This window comes from Caenorhabditis remanei, chromosome III (assembly GCF_010183535.1).
Source record: "Caenorhabditis remanei strain PX506 chromosome III, whole genome shotgun sequence".
Lineage (NCBI taxonomy): Eukaryota > Metazoa > Nematoda > Chromadorea > Rhabditida > Rhabditidae > Caenorhabditis > Caenorhabditis remanei.
Genome location: NC_071330.1, coordinates 2,730,154 through 2,746,680, shown reverse-complemented (window position 1 = coordinate 2,746,680; position 16,527 = coordinate 2,730,154). Strand labels below are relative to the sequence as shown.

The window sequence follows — 16,527 nt, the reverse complement described above, 5'->3', positions numbered from 1 at the left end:
CGAGTTTACAAATGAAATGAGTAATGAGGGGAATAAAAGGAATTACATAATAACCGTTGCAATTTTAAGAGAACCCGGGAAAATAATTAAATAGATCAGGAGAATGAGGTGATTAGCGACATGAATTTCGGATAGACAGGGTAAAAACGAGAAAAAAAGGTAAAATGGGTGAATTAATAGACTAGAATCTCTCCATCATATCGATGTTCTGGTAGATATCTGGTTTCCATATATTTCGCGGCGACCTTCGCTCCGTCATCCGTCGGATCCGAGAAGGCGACTCGAAGACGTCTCGAACGGAATTCCATCTGACGATCTTGTGTCGTTGCGGCGTCCAGAAGACACGTGGCAACGTTCTTTCGACGACAATACGGATCAACCCATAGACGATCGACACCAACTATCCAGTCGTTGACGTCTTCGGTGGCCGTGATTTCCTGGAAATGTTTTTGTAATTAAAAAAAAAAGTTTCCTCCTAAATTGACTCTAATAGACCGACATGGTGGTACATTTCTCAGCTCATTTGCTTGACATTTCACTTTTTATCAGCCAAAAAGTCGATTTTCAAAGGAAAATCGTGAAAAAAAGTCAACATTCTAACACAGTTTCATTGAATTTCAGCCGATTTTTGCAAAGATTTGAGAGTTTATTATCGAATTTGAAGTTCCTAGAAGACCCTAATAAGAACTGTATCTGAATCAGAACCGCTTGTATTAGAACTGATACGAACCAGAATAGAAATTATAGATCTAACGGGGGTTCTTTAACGTTTAACCATTTTTAGCCGGTTGTGAATAGTATCAGTTATGATTGGGCGCTGTTCTGATTCGTATATTTTCTAATTCGAGAAGTTATGGTTAGATGCAGCATCAAATTATGTGTGGACATTGAAAAAAATATATTCTGAAAATTGCAATTTTAAGAAAAAAAAACATTTTTAACGTAGCCTTTTCACTTATTCTCATTACGTAGTTTTTTCCTATTCCACGTGAATCTCAGATTATTTCTATAATTTCCAGTTCGAAACTTCAAAATGTCTTATCAAGCTCTTCAAAAAAGAACATTTGGATTCGAAAACGAAGTAAGCTAGTCACTACTTGGACAGAAGTATGTTCATGTTTTCAGGAATGGTTGGAATACTTCATTGTTCTTAGCTTCATTGTTTTAGTTGGGCAAGGGCTATCGTTTTTAATTGAATGGTGAGAATTCATGTTATTTGCTCATCTAATGAAGAAGTTTTGATTTCAGGTTTTTGGTGTTCCTAAAATTAATACCGTATTTCACAAGCAAAAACGCTTTCGTGACTTATGTCACTTTCGGCCACTTTTTGGGATTCTTTCTGTCGCAATTTGTCATGGGAATTTTTTTAATTGTGAATCATGCGGAATGGAAATCTCACAAATCGGCATTCAGAAAAATGGTAATCTAGTTTGATTCTCAAATAAGTCATTTCATATTGAACTCAGGTGTCATTCACTGTTTTCACAGTCATATATTTGTACAATCCTTGGATTGTTGCATATCAAGTTGAAGCTGTTGGATTCTATAATGATTTTAAATGTAAGTCAGTGTAGAGAGAATCGGTTTATACTAAATCGAGGTCGGGGGATTCGATAAGACTACTTTCAGAAGCCTCCAGCAAGTTCTTGATCCTGATTCTGATCATCGGCTGATCATCACAGAGACTTTGAGAGGCTCAAAGTTTATAGTGACAAAATAATTTATTCTGACAATTTCCGTTTTCACTTGTTGTCTTTTTATAATTTCTAATCAATAATATGTTTGCCATGAAGTAGTAAACGAAAAAACAATGGGAAAACGACGAAAATTTTTTTTTTCAATATTTTGACGGGCCGGGCCGGAAGATTTTTTAGCGGGTCCGGCCCGGCCCGGCCCGTGACAAGTATGTGTATAGGTTATTGACTTTAACTCGTTTCAGTGGAAAATGGCCAACTTCTAGAGCGTTTCATGGTTTCACTAATTGCCATACAATGCCAATTAGTTGCATTAATATTTTTCAGGTACTGCCCTCGTCTTCACTTTGTCAGCGCCAATAATACTGGTTGCATGGTCATTTTATACATTCTTTATGTGGAGAATGAGCAGAATCGAGGCGGATTACGAGCCATGTGAAGTGATTTATGGAGCAGAAGATAGTGAAACGAAGAAATTGATGGAATACTACGAATAAAATAGTTTTTTGATTCAAAAATTTTGAATACTAATGCTGAAGGGAGGAAGAAAGCGCGAAAATCGTGAAATTCCCAAGCTAGTTGCACTCACTTTTGCCAGCTGTAGATGTTCCAAACCTCCCCAGGCCATACATATTCTTCTAAGAAAGAACGGGTAGAACTATGAGAAAATATTCCAAACGGAAAAAGAGGTGCATGTCTATCACAGTAAAAAGAGAAATCAATTTTTCGGATTTAAAACTGAGTAACCAGCCAAAAGCCGGTGGAAAACGGCGAAAACTAGACGAAAAAATATCAAAAGCGCTTCAGCAGGGTGCACAGTTTGGTAGTTCTGATCCGTACCAGTTCTATTACGTGGAGTTGTCAATAGGGAAAGAATTTAGGCAAATACTCTTTTACTACCCCTTGCTCATTTACTACCTTACTAATTTACTACCATTACTCTTTTACTACCATTTACTACCGTTTGCTCTTTTACTACTTTTTACTCATTTACTACTTTAGAGCGATATGCTAGGATTCACTAGGCTTCTTAGAAATTCGGAAAAAATTGACGAAAACGGTTATTCATCGTATTTGTCAATTATTTTCCGAATTTCTAAGAAGCCTAAGCCTAAGAGAATGGTGAAAAGTGAAGTAGTAAATAAGCAGTACGGTAGTAAAAGAGTAAAAGTAGTAAATGAGCAAACGGTAGTAAAAGAGTAAAAGTAGTAAATGAGTAAGGTACTAAATGGGCAAGTGGTAGCAAATGAGTAGGTAGTAAAAGAGTATTTGCCAAGAATTTATGCGTAGTAATGAAAAAACTGAAATCCTGACAATTTCACGTGGCCCTTCATTTATTCTCAAAAAGTTGTTTTTTTTCTTTTCTACGCAATTTTCTAATTATTTCTATCTACTTCAATTCTAAACTTCGAAATGTCTCACCAAGCTCTTCTAAAAACAACGTTTGGAATCGTAAACGATGTATGCTAGTCACTACTAGGACAGAAGTATGTTCATGTTTTCAGGAATGGTTGGGAATCAGCTTTGCTGTTAGCTTCACTATTTTAATTGCGCAAGGACTCTCGTTGTTAATCGAGTTGTAAGAATTCGTGCTGTTAAAAAGGCTGGTAAAAAAGTTTTGATTTCAGTATTTTGCTGATCTTTAAATTAATACCGTCTTCCACTTCCACAAAAACCGACGTTTTTTTAACTTGTATCACTACCTTCCATTTCGCGGGATTCTTGGTGACGCTGATCATCGCCATCCTCTCTTTCCACGCAAATGGGATGGAATGGAAATCTCACAAATCGGCATTCAGAAATATGGTGATCTAATTTGATTATCGAATTTGTCATTTCATATTGAACTCAGGCGTCATTCACTGCTTTCACAGTCATATATTTGTACAATCCATGGATTGTTCAATACCAAGTTGAAGCTGTTGGATTGTATGACGTTTACAAATGTAAGTGTGTAAGAGAGAATCGCCCATCTCAGATATTGTATAACAGATAGACTATGCTATCTGTTATACAGTACCGGTCAAAAGATTATTGGCTTTCACTCTTTTCAGTGGACAATGACCAACTTCTAGAGCATGCCATGGTTTCACTGATTGCCATAAAATGCCAGTTAACTACATTCATATTCTTCAGATACTACCTTCGTCTACACTTGCTCTGCACTAATATTCTCGGTTACATGCTTATTTTCTACATTCATTCTCTGGAAAATGAGCAAAATTGAGGCGGACTACGAGCCATGTGAAGTGATTTATGGAGCAGAAGATAGTGAAACGAAAAAATTGATGGGACACTACGAATAAAATAGTTTTTGATTATTAATTATCAGTGCTAGAATCTAGAGTGTTCCGATCAGGAGAAATGACTGAAGTTGGATTGTTTGGTAATTTTACTAGAAATTTCGGGAAAAGTTACCCGGTATGTCACAGATTCAAAACTTTCATCATGGGTCGAAAAACCAGTCAAAACTCGTCAAAAGTGCACCAAACTGTTTTTAGATTCAATTTAAACGCTGATTATTCAGACTCGCTGTAAAATATTTCACTTTTCAGATTTTTAAATAAATTTGGTCTGCTCAAGAATTTGCTGCTTCTCTACTAATTTCCATTAAAGCGCTGCCCCATCTTCTGAATATCCGGTCTATTAGAGTTAAGTTTTCCAATGTATTTACCTTTCTAGTAACATTAGTATACGCTTTCGTAACTTTCTCAATAATCAGAATCCCTCCAATCATCATTCGCTCCTCTCGTAACAAGAGAATCATGAAAATGCGTTTATCCGTTGACCAAACGTCGTCTGTTCCAGTATATCCGAGATACGTATTGATGACTCCGATGTGTTTTGACATCAATTTCTTGAACGCCTCCTCGCCAGACGTATGCAGATAGTACACTTTGTAGTCATTCATGTCTCGATTGTAGAATTTTCTAGAAAATGGAATTAGTTCGCCGTTTTTATGAGCTATAAAACCCCCATAATGGGGTCGTTCGAATAGTGGAAAAAAAATGGTTAAAAACCATTTTCCCAGATGATGAATAACCCCCATTACGTGGCAATAGAGACGCCAGACAATAACGATAGTCTAGCGAGATAAGCCACGCCCCCCCGTATGGCGGTTTCTGGTCTCTATGGAAAACTTACAACATTTGCATCACAAAAGTTTTGGGAATCTCGAAACGAAACTTCCATTCTCTATGAAACTTCTCGTGTGCTTTCACATCCGCCGCATCGTCCACACAGTATACCATTTCGCACTGAAAGAAGCGAAAAATTGTTGATTTTGGGGTTTTTAGCGGGTGGAGGTGGTTTTAGATAGATCTGTGTGTCTCTATAACAGCTTTTTTGAGAGAAATTGTCAAAAATGTTGAAATTTTGTTGAAATTTTTCGCATTTTCATCACCAGTTGCCAGTTTTCCGCTAAAATTAACTCTCTGACTGTCCAGAAAAACTGCGAACTATAGAAAATTCTCAATTTTCGGTCTTATTTTCATTTGTTTTCGTTCCAGATGTTCAGGTTTCCGAATCGGCGTACTTTTCTTTTGAAAATTTGAATTTTTCGCGAAAAAATGTCAAACACGCTGAAAAACTATGTTTTTCGCCAATTGTCGACTCAAACCTAACAAAAACAGTCTCAGAAACTGGTTATTTTAGTAGAGAAACCTCATTTCTCTCTGAAAAAGTGAAAATATAAAATTTTTGAGAAAATCGGTTGTCAGAGTTTTCTGTGAGTGCGATGATGTCGGGATTTCCGAACTGATGCCCTTTTTGACTGAAAAAATAAAAAATCTCGAGAAAAACTGGCAAAAAGAAAGAAAAATTGTGTATTTTCTACCATTTTGCAGCTTCAAATTCATCAAAACAGTTTTAAGAACTGTAAATTCGAGCGGAAACTCCAAATTTTTCGGCAGAAAGTAAAATTGTTATCTTTTTGAATGAATCTACATTCCACGCAGATCTATCTGAAAACTCCTTATTCCCAATCATCCGTACATCTTTACACGTAGTACTTCCGATCAACTTCTGACCACAATCCAATATTCTCTGTCCTTTCTCCAGTTTCTTCATCGCGCCGCCACTTTTCCGATTCCGAACCGCCTGTTTTTCTGTAAACAAAAACGGTGTTTAATATCTCTATTATTTTCTCTCAAACTTTTCGCAATATCATCTGTGTCGTCCGTCTCGAATACCAGTTTTCTCTTCGGGCATTTCAGGTCTTGCAAGGCCACTTCTTTCTGTTCTGAAAAATGAAAAAATCGATGATTTCTCGTTGAAAATCGAGAAACTTACGATTATTCTCCCCTTCTTCTTCTTCTTCTTTCTTTTTTTCAGCAATTTCTCGTTCCACTGAATCCGATTTCGCTGCTTTTATAAAGTACTCATCAATTCTTATACTTCTTCTTTCAGGCTCTTTCTTTTTCTTCTCATCGTCTGCCATTGCTGAAAATCATTAAAAAATCAGCGTATTTTCCGAGTTTTGAGCTTTAAAAAGTCATAAAATTGCTGAAAAAACAAGAGAAAGCTGACATTTTCTTTTTCAAAACTTCCGCGCTCCGCCTGTAAAACCCTGCCGCAGTTTGCGAAAACCTCGTGCGCCGAGTTGCGAAATGAGGACTCCGCCCACTTTTTTAATGCACGTTTTATTGGATTTGGAGAGTTTCAGCTTTTTCACTGATTTTTCGCTGAATTTTTCTGACAATTGTTGAGCGAATCGATAGAGAATTTTTTTCTGAACAAAATGAATACGAAACAATATCTATTTACTTAAAGAAATTTCATCATAATTTGAGTTTTGAGAATTGTTGGCTTGTGACACGTTGAGTAATCCGATTTCAACATTTTAAAAGGGAGAATCATCTTGAATTTGCGTCATTTTAGCTAGAATTTTTCACAAATTAAAAAATATAGTTTTCAGGTGACAAACCGAATAAAGAATGGTAGCAAACCGGCGGAAGCTGATAGATTTTCTGCAGACATGCAATTTATCGGATGAAAATTCCCGGAAAATTGAGAAGTAAGAGTTTTTATTCTAGAAAAATATTTTAAATTAGTTAACAATTTTCGTTCAGTTTCATCAGCGAAAATTACACTGAAATTCTGGAAAAACCGAAACGAAAACCGTTATTCTCTGTGGGTGAAGACGACGAATCAGAAGAATACACGTCGCCAATCGTAGAGACGTGTGAGACGGGAATTCAGTGTAAACGAGAAACAGAACTGCTGGAAATCGACGCGGGAACTCGCAGTTTGGATGAAATTAACAGGGATTGGAAAGAATGTATGGGCGGGGCATCTGAAATGTTCAAAATTTAGAGATTTTCAGGTAAAACAGTGTCTCCTGGGGAGGCTGTTCGTTTATTACGACGGGGAACTGCAAAGTCGAGAGAGCTCGAGTCAAGGTTCCCGGCGGATCAAGCAATTCCGATTCGTAGAACTTTTATCAACAAGAAATTCGATAATTTGCCGTATCTTGGCTATGATTACACATTGGTACGTGTTGAAAAGCGTGGAAAATTAAATTTTCGAGCGAAAATGACATAAATTAGTTGTTTTTGAGAGACAAATTGGGTAATTTTCCACAAAAGCTCTTCAGGCTCTGGATTTTGAGTCAAAAAATAGATTTTCCAAAAAATAAAATTTTTCTAAGCAGCAGGAAAATCATTTCGGTGGAAAAACATGGAAACTTATATTTTTGCACCAGGTTTCGGAGAATTTCTGCATTTTTTCCCGAAAAAGTGAAATTTTCGCGTAGATTTTAATCAAAAACTCAAAATAAAAACATTTTGAACTGAATTTTTTAAAATAGGTTATTTTTATATTTTTCAGACGAGTTTCAAGATTTTCTCGGAATATTTTCACTGTTTAGCTTGTAGAAGGTTGAAAATTTGCAATAATTCGATGATTTTTTTTGCAAATTACCAGAAATGGGCGTGGCTATCTCTCTAAGACTCCGCCCACTGTTCTCTACATATTTTTAAACCGAGCGAGCTCCAAAACTAAATTTTTCAGCAAAAATATATCAAAATATAGATTCCAGCGAGTTCTACAAGCTAGGTACGTTTATTATAACCGCGCTCCACCGAAACCAAAGAAAATAGTGTGCGAAATTGAGAGACTCAGAGAAAAAGAGACGTTTCTCAAAGGCATTTCGGTGGAGCGCAGTTGTAAGAACTGTGCCGAGCTAATATGTCTGTGATCTATTTCGGGCCGAAATTAAGCTAAACCGAGGTCTAATAATGTTCCTAAATCCGTCTTAAAATCAATGGGATATGCGCAATAGCCAGAAATCGCAATAGCCAGGTATTTTTCATTCAAAAACTTTGATTTTGAAGCGATTTTTAGACTATTTTTGTTCTTCCAGGCTTCCGAATGCTGTTGTGAGAATGTGATCGGCTACACCCCGGTGCCTGTCGGTGTCGCCGGACCCCTCACTTTAAATGGAACATCTGACATTTATGTGCCGATGGCGACGACAGAAGGTGCTCTAATCGCATCGACGAATCGAGGAATGAATGTGATTCGATCTGCTGGCGGTGTTCAAACTTCCATTTTCAATTCAGGAATGACGAGAGCTCCCGTTGTGAAATTTCCGACCGCTAGAGAGGCTGTGTGAGTTTGAAAAAGCTACTGGAAAAAACTAACTAAAATGATTTCAGATCAATGAAACGATGGCTCGAAGATCCGGTGAATCAGAAGCTCGCTCGTCAAGAATTCCAGTCATGCAGTCGATTTGCTAAGCTGAAATCGATAGATGTCACAATTGATGGAAACTTGGCGTATCTTCGTTTCGATGCACACACTGGAGATGCGATGGGAATGAATATGATATCGAAGTGAGTGTGGCAACTGCGCTCTACCGAAACGAAATTTCATATAAATTTAAAATTTTGAAATTTCCAGAAGCTGTGACATCACAATGAGATTCCTTCTGGAAAAGTTCCCCGATATGCGAGTCCTTGCACTCAGTGGAAATCTCTGTGTCGATAAAAAAGCGGCCGCGAAGAATTTCACCGAGGGGCGTGGCCGTTCGGTAGTCGCTGAATGTGTTATCAAACGAGACATCGTTCTGAAGACACTCCGCACGACGCCAGAAGCTTTGGCCTATTTGACGACTACAAAGTTGCATATAGGCTCTGCGAGAGCTGGAACCATCGGTGGTTCGAATGCACACGCTGCGAATATTGTGGCCGCAATATTCATAGCCACCGGACAAGACGCCGCGCAAGTTGTCTCGTCGTCAATGTGCTCGACACGAATGGAAGTTACAGAAGAGCTGGATTTATATGTGTCCTGTACGCTCCCGTGTGTTGAAGTGGGTACAGTAGGCGGAGGAACTATTCTCGCACCGCAGAGAGCATGTCTCGAATCACTCGAGTGTGCTGGACCGAATCAAGAGAATCCGGGACAGAATGCCGAGAGACTGGCTGAGATTATTGCGGCGACGGTGTTGGCTGGAGAGTTGTCTCTGATGGCTGCACTGACCACGAATGATTTGGTGTCGAGTCATATGAAGTTGAATAGGTGAGCAGAAGGAGAATCTGGAATCGCAAAACGCGTCCAAGGGGCGCCAGACAACAGTTTTGGCTTTTTTTGAGTGAAAATAACTCAAAACGCGTGGTTTTTCCAATTTGTCAACGCCTGGCGCGCCTCTGACGCGCTTTTCCCAAATATTCATGTCAAAATTCACCGGTTTTCCTTGATTTTGATATTGTCTGGTCAGAATCTGGCGTGCCTTTGGCGCATTTTTCACCCTTTTTGTCGAAAATCCCCGAAAACACGCGTCAAAGGTACGCCAGATCCGGTCAGATATTATTAGCTTTTGGCTTCAATTTTTCCGAAATTTCCACTTCTTTTTGAACTTTATTTGTGGCAAAGCGTTGTGGACATACGATACACAGTTTTTCTTTAATCCGATAAAATTCAGTTTCCCTCGTGTTTTTAAGATAATTTTTACTGAAAAAAAGTTTGAAAATTAAAATTTTTGAATTTCGTGCCAAAATTTTTCTGGCTTAAACTAGAGATACTTATCCAGACTGCTCGACACACAGACATACCCAATCTTTTTTTCAGATCAAAACTTCATTTGTACACCAACGAGTCGGGAAAACCAACGAATTTCCAAAAAGAAGTCGAGAAGGCGGGATCACTTCTGTCAGGAAAAGGGGGCGGAGTCGCCGGAGCGATCAAATTGAAAAAATTGCCACAGGATATAGTTCAATGCTCTAATATACTGTAGTCTCATTCCCATCTTATCATTATTATTATGTGTATTGATTCTTTTTTTCTTCTTGTTCTTCACTGCTTGCTTCTCTGAAATTGTATTTTCAGAGAGCTCTTGCTATGTCATAATGACATCATTCTCACTTATTTGTACTTCATCAATCCCGATTTCCCCTTAGACTTCTCCCCCTTTGTTAGTGGTTCAAAATGTAGGCAAAAATTATTTAATAATAGATAAATCAAATAGATTTTCAAAAATAATTTAGAGTTTCAGCACGGAGCTATAATTTTTCAAGTACATTTCAACGGGATACATTGATGGGAGCACTTGAACCGTCTTCTTCGGATGGATTTGACGGAGATGTGGATTGACTTCGAGATAACGAGTCACCAGGAGATGGACACCGTTGTCGGCACAGTACTCGACACGTTGATTGAATTGAAATGTGGTGACTCGGTGGATTGGAAGAGCTGGAAATCGGCGACATCTGGACTCGGACACACAGACAGACACTCACGTCTTCTACCATCGGCTACACACTCCAGAATGCTCCATTGCTCTTTTGTCAACTCATTGATCGGGAAGAGCATTTGGATGTTTCGCAATGTTTCAAGAGCATCGGTGGTTTCGTGGAAATTCTGAAAATGGGATTCTGAAGGTGTTGGGATTCAGAAGCATACCTCATATCTGGAGAGTTGAGTGTATTCTGGATATGAGGACATTGGGGAAAGGCGAAAAAAGGATAGAAAGCTGGATTTTTTGTTATCGTCGGAGAGAAAAATGACACGTGGAATTCCACGAAAAAACGTGGAGAGGTCACGGAGAAAAATTTTGGAGAAGGAGAAAATGATTATGGGACGTTCCGCAACTTGGACATCTCGAAACGGCTCCGCGACAATTCACAACTGCGACATTTCGCAACTAGTCATTTCGCAACTGCGAAGTTTCGCAACCACGACGTTTCGCAACCACTGGGCATTTGCATATTGCTAGTTGAATGGTTTCGAAACGTCGCAGTTGCGAAACGTCGTAGTTGCGAAATGACTAGTTGCGGAATGTCGCAGATGCGAAGTGTCGTAGTTGTGAATTGTCGCGGAGCCCTCGAAACCATGAAAATGCCGCATTTTCAGTTTCCGAAATTTTCATGACAGCTACGACATTTCGCAACTACGTGATTCGGCAGCTATTCGTTTTTCACGGTTTTTGCAATCGCGCTCTAACGAAACTGGCAATGAGAGACGCAAAGAAAAAGAGCGAATCGTCAGGAGGGTTAAATACGGTGGAGCGCAATTCAATAGAGCGCAAATGCTTTATTACAAACTACAAAATACATTTAAAAAATCAGTTTATTCAATCAATCAAAAATATCTCGTCATAACACACAATGTCACAAGCAACACAGCCAATATTACAAGTTCGGCGCCAAATAGACCATAAATCGTTTGAAAAACGAGATCACTGAAAAAACATTTAATAAGTATAATACAAGACGGATTTCACAACCGCGCTCTACCGAAACGCATAGAAAAATAGAAACTTCTGTAGAGCGCAGTTGTGAAAAAGAAAACGTACGAATCATAAACTGCAGGAGTCATATTGATAACTTGAATGATATTGGAAGAAAATGGAAATGAAATTATGAAATTTTGATTTTGGTCATGTTTGCCGTGACATTCTATACAGCAAATAAAAAGAAATAAAGAGATGATTTCAGATATTTTGGAAGTTTAGTTTGATAAGTTATTCGCAAGGATAACAAGTAAGTTTTCAGCACGATAAGCCTCCGCAGGCGCACTCTATTGATAACGGGGGTTACAACTTGTCGTTACGGTGAACATTAGAATTTTTGCGTACAGTGGCAGGGCCAAATCATGAAAACTATCATTTTGTAATGAAACATTTCAGAAAAATGCAATTTCTCATTAGAGCGCAGGTGCGCAGTGGTAAATGAAGAACTTTGAGAGCGTGACCCCACTGTCCCTGGTCGTCATATAACATTAATAATTTGCGAGCTGTGTAGATCAAAAATAGGGCTCCAATTTCGTAGTTGACAACTTTTTTGTATGGGCACTCCCTAGCAAGTTACATAAATTTGCAAAAAGGTGCGATTTTTAAGCTGTCATCTTTAAATGACCATAACTCTCTAGGGAGTGCCCGTACAAAAATGTTGTCAACTACAAAAATGGAGCTCTACTTTTGATCTGCTTGATAATATAAAAAGTTATTTTGTGGGACAGTTCGTTTCACTAAGACACACTCTCAAAGTTGAACATTTTCAACTAAAAATATCAAACTTTTATATCTTATTGACGGAGTTTGAGAGCGTCCCCTCACAGTCAAGGATTGTCCTATAACATAAATAATTTTTGAAGTTTGTAGATGAAAACCAGGGCTCCAATTTCGTAGTTGACAACTTTTTTGTATGGGCACTCTCTATCAAGTTACATAAATCTCAAATGACCAATTTCAGTGCAAAAAGATGCGATTTTAGAGCTGTCATATCATAATAATTATAACTCTCTAGGGAGTGTCCGTACAAAAAAGTTGTCAACTACAAAAATGGAGCTCTACTTTTGATCTCTATGATCTATTAAAATTTTTCTTGGTGGGGCAATCAATAACCCCGTAACACCCTCTCAAAGTTGGAAAATGTCAACTGACAACGGCCAAAGTTGTTAGAATTATGACCCTTACTGAATAACTGGCTCCGTAGAAAAAAGTTGTCAACTATAAAAATAAAGCTCTAATTTTGATCTACAAACCCTTGCTATCAGGAATTGCGGCTTTCTAGAGTTTCAAGGGAAAACATGACTTGATATTCGTTTGACTTTTTAGTACCAGTCTGACCACCAGGGTTCGACCCCCCCTGGTGCCAAATCTTTTTTGGGTCGACCGCGACTATTTGACATTTTCAAGAAAACGGGCTGGCCGTACGACAGCCTTGCCCTTGTAGTATTCTGGGTTATAGCGCATTCCGTGATACTTTGACACGTCCTCAAATTTGATCATTTTCCACTGAAAAGTGCAATTATCGGAATCTTCACACTGTAACTTACCTCTAACAGTAATTTTCAGTGAAAACTGTTCTATATCCACTCATCATTCTCTCAATTATCGATTGCTTGAAATGTGAGAATTCATCGACGGTAAACGAGACATATACTATTTTGTACACTAGTCAGGATGTGAGGTTTGTAATTGTCTCTTTGGGAATCGGGACACTTCGCAACGGTTTCAAAATGTCCCACTTTTGTAACTTTTCAGCACTTCAAATCACTATCTCATTCTCTTCTCGTATCTCCGTTTCGCCATATGGATTCTCATCGCTCTCTCGGTTTACGTCATTACAGTAATCTGTTTTTCAAGTAAATGGGAACGAGAGCTGGAAGCGAAAGAGAATGAGTTGATGAACTTGAGACGTGAGATTGAAGTGTTACGGGGGAAGTTGAATCGGTATGAGATGAATACGGAAAAGACGGATGAGACTCAGAAGACGGTGGAGGAGTTGAAAGTACTGGGAGGAAGGAAACAGAAAGAAGAGGAGAAGGATGATTCATCACAACTAAAAATTCCGACTTTTGAAGAATCATCGAAGAAAAAAAAGGAGGCTCCGAAAGTCATGGAGAAGAAAAAGGTAGGTGGACATCTGGACAGATAGACCTGGAAAGATAATTTCAGAAAGTTCCTAAAAAGGAGGAAGAATTCAAGTTCACTAATCGAGGACCCATCATATTCACGACACAAACTGTTGCTAGTTGGGATGTAATAAAGATTTCGGATTGAATTTTTAAATTTCCTAAATTCCAATTTCCAGATAATCAATACTTTGGATGAGAAGGAAGAGAAGAAGATATCGATTAAAAAAGTGAAATGGGATGAGAATCCGATTGGATATCATGAAACTGGAGTGGGTGTGGATCAAGTTGAGGTACATATTTTTCAGATTTATTTCTCTGAGAAAAGAAGAGAGATTTCATTCAGATACCAACACCGAGTTCAAGAGGTGGCTCTTCCTCGATTATGACTGCTTCTATTCGACAAGTTAAGAAGCTTTAATTCATCTTTTTTGGTGTTTTTTTTTGCGTTTTTGTTCAATGAAGCTTTTTTGGAGCTACCATTTTTACAGTGCTTGAACAAACCTTAAAAATTACTCACAATATGCATTCTGAATTCTTGATTTTTATTCAGCCACAACCGTCTGAATATCCCGAGATCATATAAATCTGAGTTCCTATCTTTTCTTGAGGCGACGAATTTTGAGGAAAGTAAGGTAATTGAAATCAGAAACAAATATTTATGCATAGTATCTTGTAATACGGGGAACTATAATTTCGTCCTTTTTCTTTTCCAAATAGCACATCCAAATAGCTAATCCAATGAAAATAAGCACTTCGACACATAAAAGTGAGACTAATGCAAACAATGGCATTTCGCTGAAATTTAAATATATTAGTTGAGAGAAAAACTATTTTTTACCATCACCCGTCGATAATAATATAAGAAACCATTAGGAGGAGGGGAATCAGAGAAATGAAATAATTGGTGGGTTGCAAATAAGTCTTGTATTGATTTATTTTGATTTCCGTGACATTTTATCTCTCAGAAAAACATAAGAGGGACGTGTTCAATGAGTTTTAACTTATTTCGATTTGGATTTGCAAAGTGATTTTCTTAACATTCGGAGTGAGTTCTTTTTGTGGATATTCGGGTTTCGAATCACAGGGAGAGTGAAGTTTCTTCTCGAAAGTTTGAAATCTTAAGATTTTTGAAATGACAAGCGCGATTACCGGAATTCATGGCCTCCGCAACATATCAAAATTGCAACGTTTCGCAACCATACAACTAGCAATAGTTCAACCTAGTTTTGTCAAAAAACGGGTCAGATAACTTTTTCTTCTATTTAATTGTTTTCAAATATGTTCCCACTCAACATTTTCAACTGACCCATATATGCAAATGCGGTGTGGTTGCGAAACGTCACAGTTGCGAAATGTCGCGGAGCCTTCTTTTTGACCCCTAGGTGGGGTGAAGGTCAAATAAAATAATTTCGTTAATTATAGTCCTCTGTGTCGTGCTTCCCTTAATTAGAACTGCTTTAAAGCCAACTGAGCTATGGCTAATAGGCAAAGTTGGTTCAAGATCAGGTGGTTCAAACTCGTACCAGTTTTAATACGGGCGGTTCTGATTAGGGACGCCATATGACACGAAATTTTAAATTCTTCTTTTTTCAGTGAAAACTGTTCTATATCAATTCTTCATTCTCCTAATTATCAATTGTTTGAAATGTGACGATTCTGCAACGAATAACGCCACGGAACCACCCCAAAAACCTTGGGTTTTGGAATACTCGGAAAAGGAGGAGAAGTTTGTTTCATACGAAAAGAAACCAACTGCTTAATATTATCTATTTTCCAGAAAATTCGTCATTTCTTATTCAACTTTGCTTTCGAGTTGCGTTGTAGTCTTCATTGGCATCATAATTCTGGCATGCTGTATTCGAGATTCGTTGACCAAATTGCAGATGTATGAAGAGTATAGGAAAGATGTGATGAAAATAAGGGAAGAAATGGAGGACCATTATAATATGGAAATGAAGAATCAGATTTGGGATTATGAGAGAGATAAAGAAAAGAAGAAGGATATGGACGAGATGAGAAGGAGAGAGGCAGATGAGGAGGAGAAGAAAAAGAATCCTCCGTCGACAAAACAGAAATCAGTGGCATTAAAAGAACCATCGAAGAAGAAAAAGGAGGTTCCGAAAGTGCCTGAGAAGAAAAAGGTAGGTGGACATCTGGACAGACAGACCTGGAAAGATAATTTCAGAAAATTCCTAAAAAGGAGGAAGAATTCAAATTCACTAATCGAGGACCCATCATATTCACGACACAAACTGTTGCTAGTTGGGATGTAATAATGAGATTCTGATTCTGAATATTCCTAAATTCCTATTTCCAGATAATCAATACTTTAGAAGAGAAGGAAGAGAAGAAGATATCGATTAAAAAAGTGAAATGGGATGAGAATCCGATTGGATATCATGAAACTGGAGTGGGTGTGGATCAAGTTGAGGTACATATTTCCCAGATTCATTTCTCTGAAAAAGGAAGAGATTTCATTCAGATACCAACACCGAGTTCAAGAGGTGGCTCTTCCTCTATTATGACTGCTTCTATTCGACAAGTGAAAAAGCTCTGATTTAACTTTTTTTTTGTTTTTTTTTCCATGAAACATTTTTGTCTTGTTTATCATGATTATGGACCTATGAGAGGGAAATTCGATTAAAAATTCCAGTACGGCACGCGTCTTACAACCGCGTTCTACCGAAACCGAAAAAAAATTGTGTGCGAAATTGAGAGACGCAGAGAAAGAGAGACATTTTTCAAGGCATTACGGTGGAGTGCAGATTTCCGATTTTCTTTAAAAAATGACGGACTTTAAAAGTGTATACCGGAGCCACAGATTGTCATACCGTATTAACCGTAATTCTAACACCTCATACCGGTTTAAGTTAAAAATGCCCAACTTTGAGAGTGTGTTACGGTATCCCTGATTGTCCCAACAAGTAAAATTTTTATGGGTCATACAGATCAAGGGTAGAGCTCCATTTTTGTA

The 16,527-nt window shown here is 38.0% G+C and overlaps 8 protein-coding genes across 8 annotated transcripts; 5 read left to right on the top strand and 3 right to left on the bottom strand.

The window, feature by feature from the left end:
• Positions 1–173: 173 nt before the first annotated feature.
• GCK72_008694 (uncharacterized protein) lies at positions 174–2,322 on the bottom strand (the record flags this gene model as incomplete). Its single annotated transcript, XM_053726984.1, has 2 exons — positions 174–437; positions 2,284–2,322. The coding sequence occupies 2 exons, from the start codon at positions 2,320–2,322 to the stop codon at positions 174–176; spliced, it is 303 nt and encodes a 100-aa protein (XP_053586561.1).
• Positions 1,034–2,191, top strand: GCK72_008695 (uncharacterized protein; the record flags this gene model as incomplete). Its single annotated transcript, XM_053726985.1, has 5 exons — positions 1,034–1,081; positions 1,126–1,199; positions 1,249–1,420; positions 1,467–1,560; positions 2,022–2,191. The coding sequence occupies 5 exons, from the start codon at positions 1,034–1,036 to the stop codon at positions 2,189–2,191; spliced, it is 558 nt and encodes a 185-aa protein (XP_053586562.1).
• Positions 2,323–3,107: 785 nt separating the features above from the next.
• GCK72_008693 (uncharacterized protein) lies at positions 3,108–4,000 on the top strand (the record flags this gene model as incomplete). Its single annotated transcript, XM_053726983.1, has 5 exons — positions 3,108–3,155; positions 3,200–3,273; positions 3,323–3,500; positions 3,547–3,640; positions 3,831–4,000. The coding sequence occupies 5 exons, from the start codon at positions 3,108–3,110 to the stop codon at positions 3,998–4,000; spliced, it is 564 nt and encodes a 187-aa protein (XP_053586560.1).
• A 294-nt stretch (positions 4,001–4,294) lies between these two features.
• Positions 4,295–6,132, bottom strand: GCK72_008692 (uncharacterized protein; the record flags this gene model as incomplete). Its single annotated transcript, XM_053726982.1, has 6 exons — positions 4,295–4,324; positions 4,369–4,624; positions 4,839–4,951; positions 5,688–5,800; positions 5,848–5,934; positions 5,985–6,132. 6 exons carry the CDS (start codon positions 6,130–6,132, stop codon positions 4,295–4,297), a joined length of 747 nt encoding a protein of 248 aa, XP_053586559.1.
• A 496-nt stretch (positions 6,133–6,628) lies between these two features.
• On the top strand, positions 6,629–9,930 carry GCK72_008691 (uncharacterized protein; the record flags this gene model as incomplete). Its single annotated transcript, XM_003092246.2, has 7 exons — positions 6,629–6,708; positions 6,764–6,972; positions 7,018–7,184; positions 8,056–8,303; positions 8,351–8,527; positions 8,595–9,215; positions 9,765–9,930. The coding sequence occupies 7 exons, from the start codon at positions 6,629–6,631 to the stop codon at positions 9,928–9,930; spliced, it is 1,668 nt and encodes a 555-aa protein (XP_003092294.2).
• A 246-nt stretch (positions 9,931–10,176) lies between these two features.
• GCK72_008690 (uncharacterized protein) lies at positions 10,177–10,637 on the bottom strand (the record flags this gene model as incomplete). The annotated part of the gene is made up of 3 exons (XM_053726981.1): positions 10,177–10,385; positions 10,433–10,553; positions 10,596–10,637. The coding sequence occupies 3 exons, from the start codon at positions 10,635–10,637 to the stop codon at positions 10,177–10,179; spliced, it is 372 nt and encodes a 123-aa protein (XP_053586558.1).
• A 2,738-nt stretch (positions 10,638–13,375) lies between these two features.
• GCK72_008689 (uncharacterized protein) lies at positions 13,376–13,971 on the top strand (the record flags this gene model as incomplete). The annotated part of the gene is made up of 4 exons (XM_053726980.1): positions 13,376–13,549; positions 13,594–13,677; positions 13,730–13,843; positions 13,897–13,971. 4 exons carry the CDS (start codon positions 13,376–13,378, stop codon positions 13,969–13,971), a joined length of 447 nt encoding a protein of 148 aa, XP_053586557.1.
• Positions 13,972–14,291: 320 nt separating this feature from the next.
• On the top strand, positions 14,292–16,110 carry GCK72_008688 (uncharacterized protein; the record flags this gene model as incomplete). The annotated part of the gene is made up of 6 exons (XM_053726979.1): positions 14,292–14,319; positions 15,147–15,279; positions 15,331–15,694; positions 15,739–15,822; positions 15,871–15,984; positions 16,036–16,110. 6 exons carry the CDS (start codon positions 14,292–14,294, stop codon positions 16,108–16,110), a joined length of 798 nt encoding a protein of 265 aa, XP_053586556.1.
• Between the last annotated feature and the right edge of the window lie 417 nt (positions 16,111–16,527).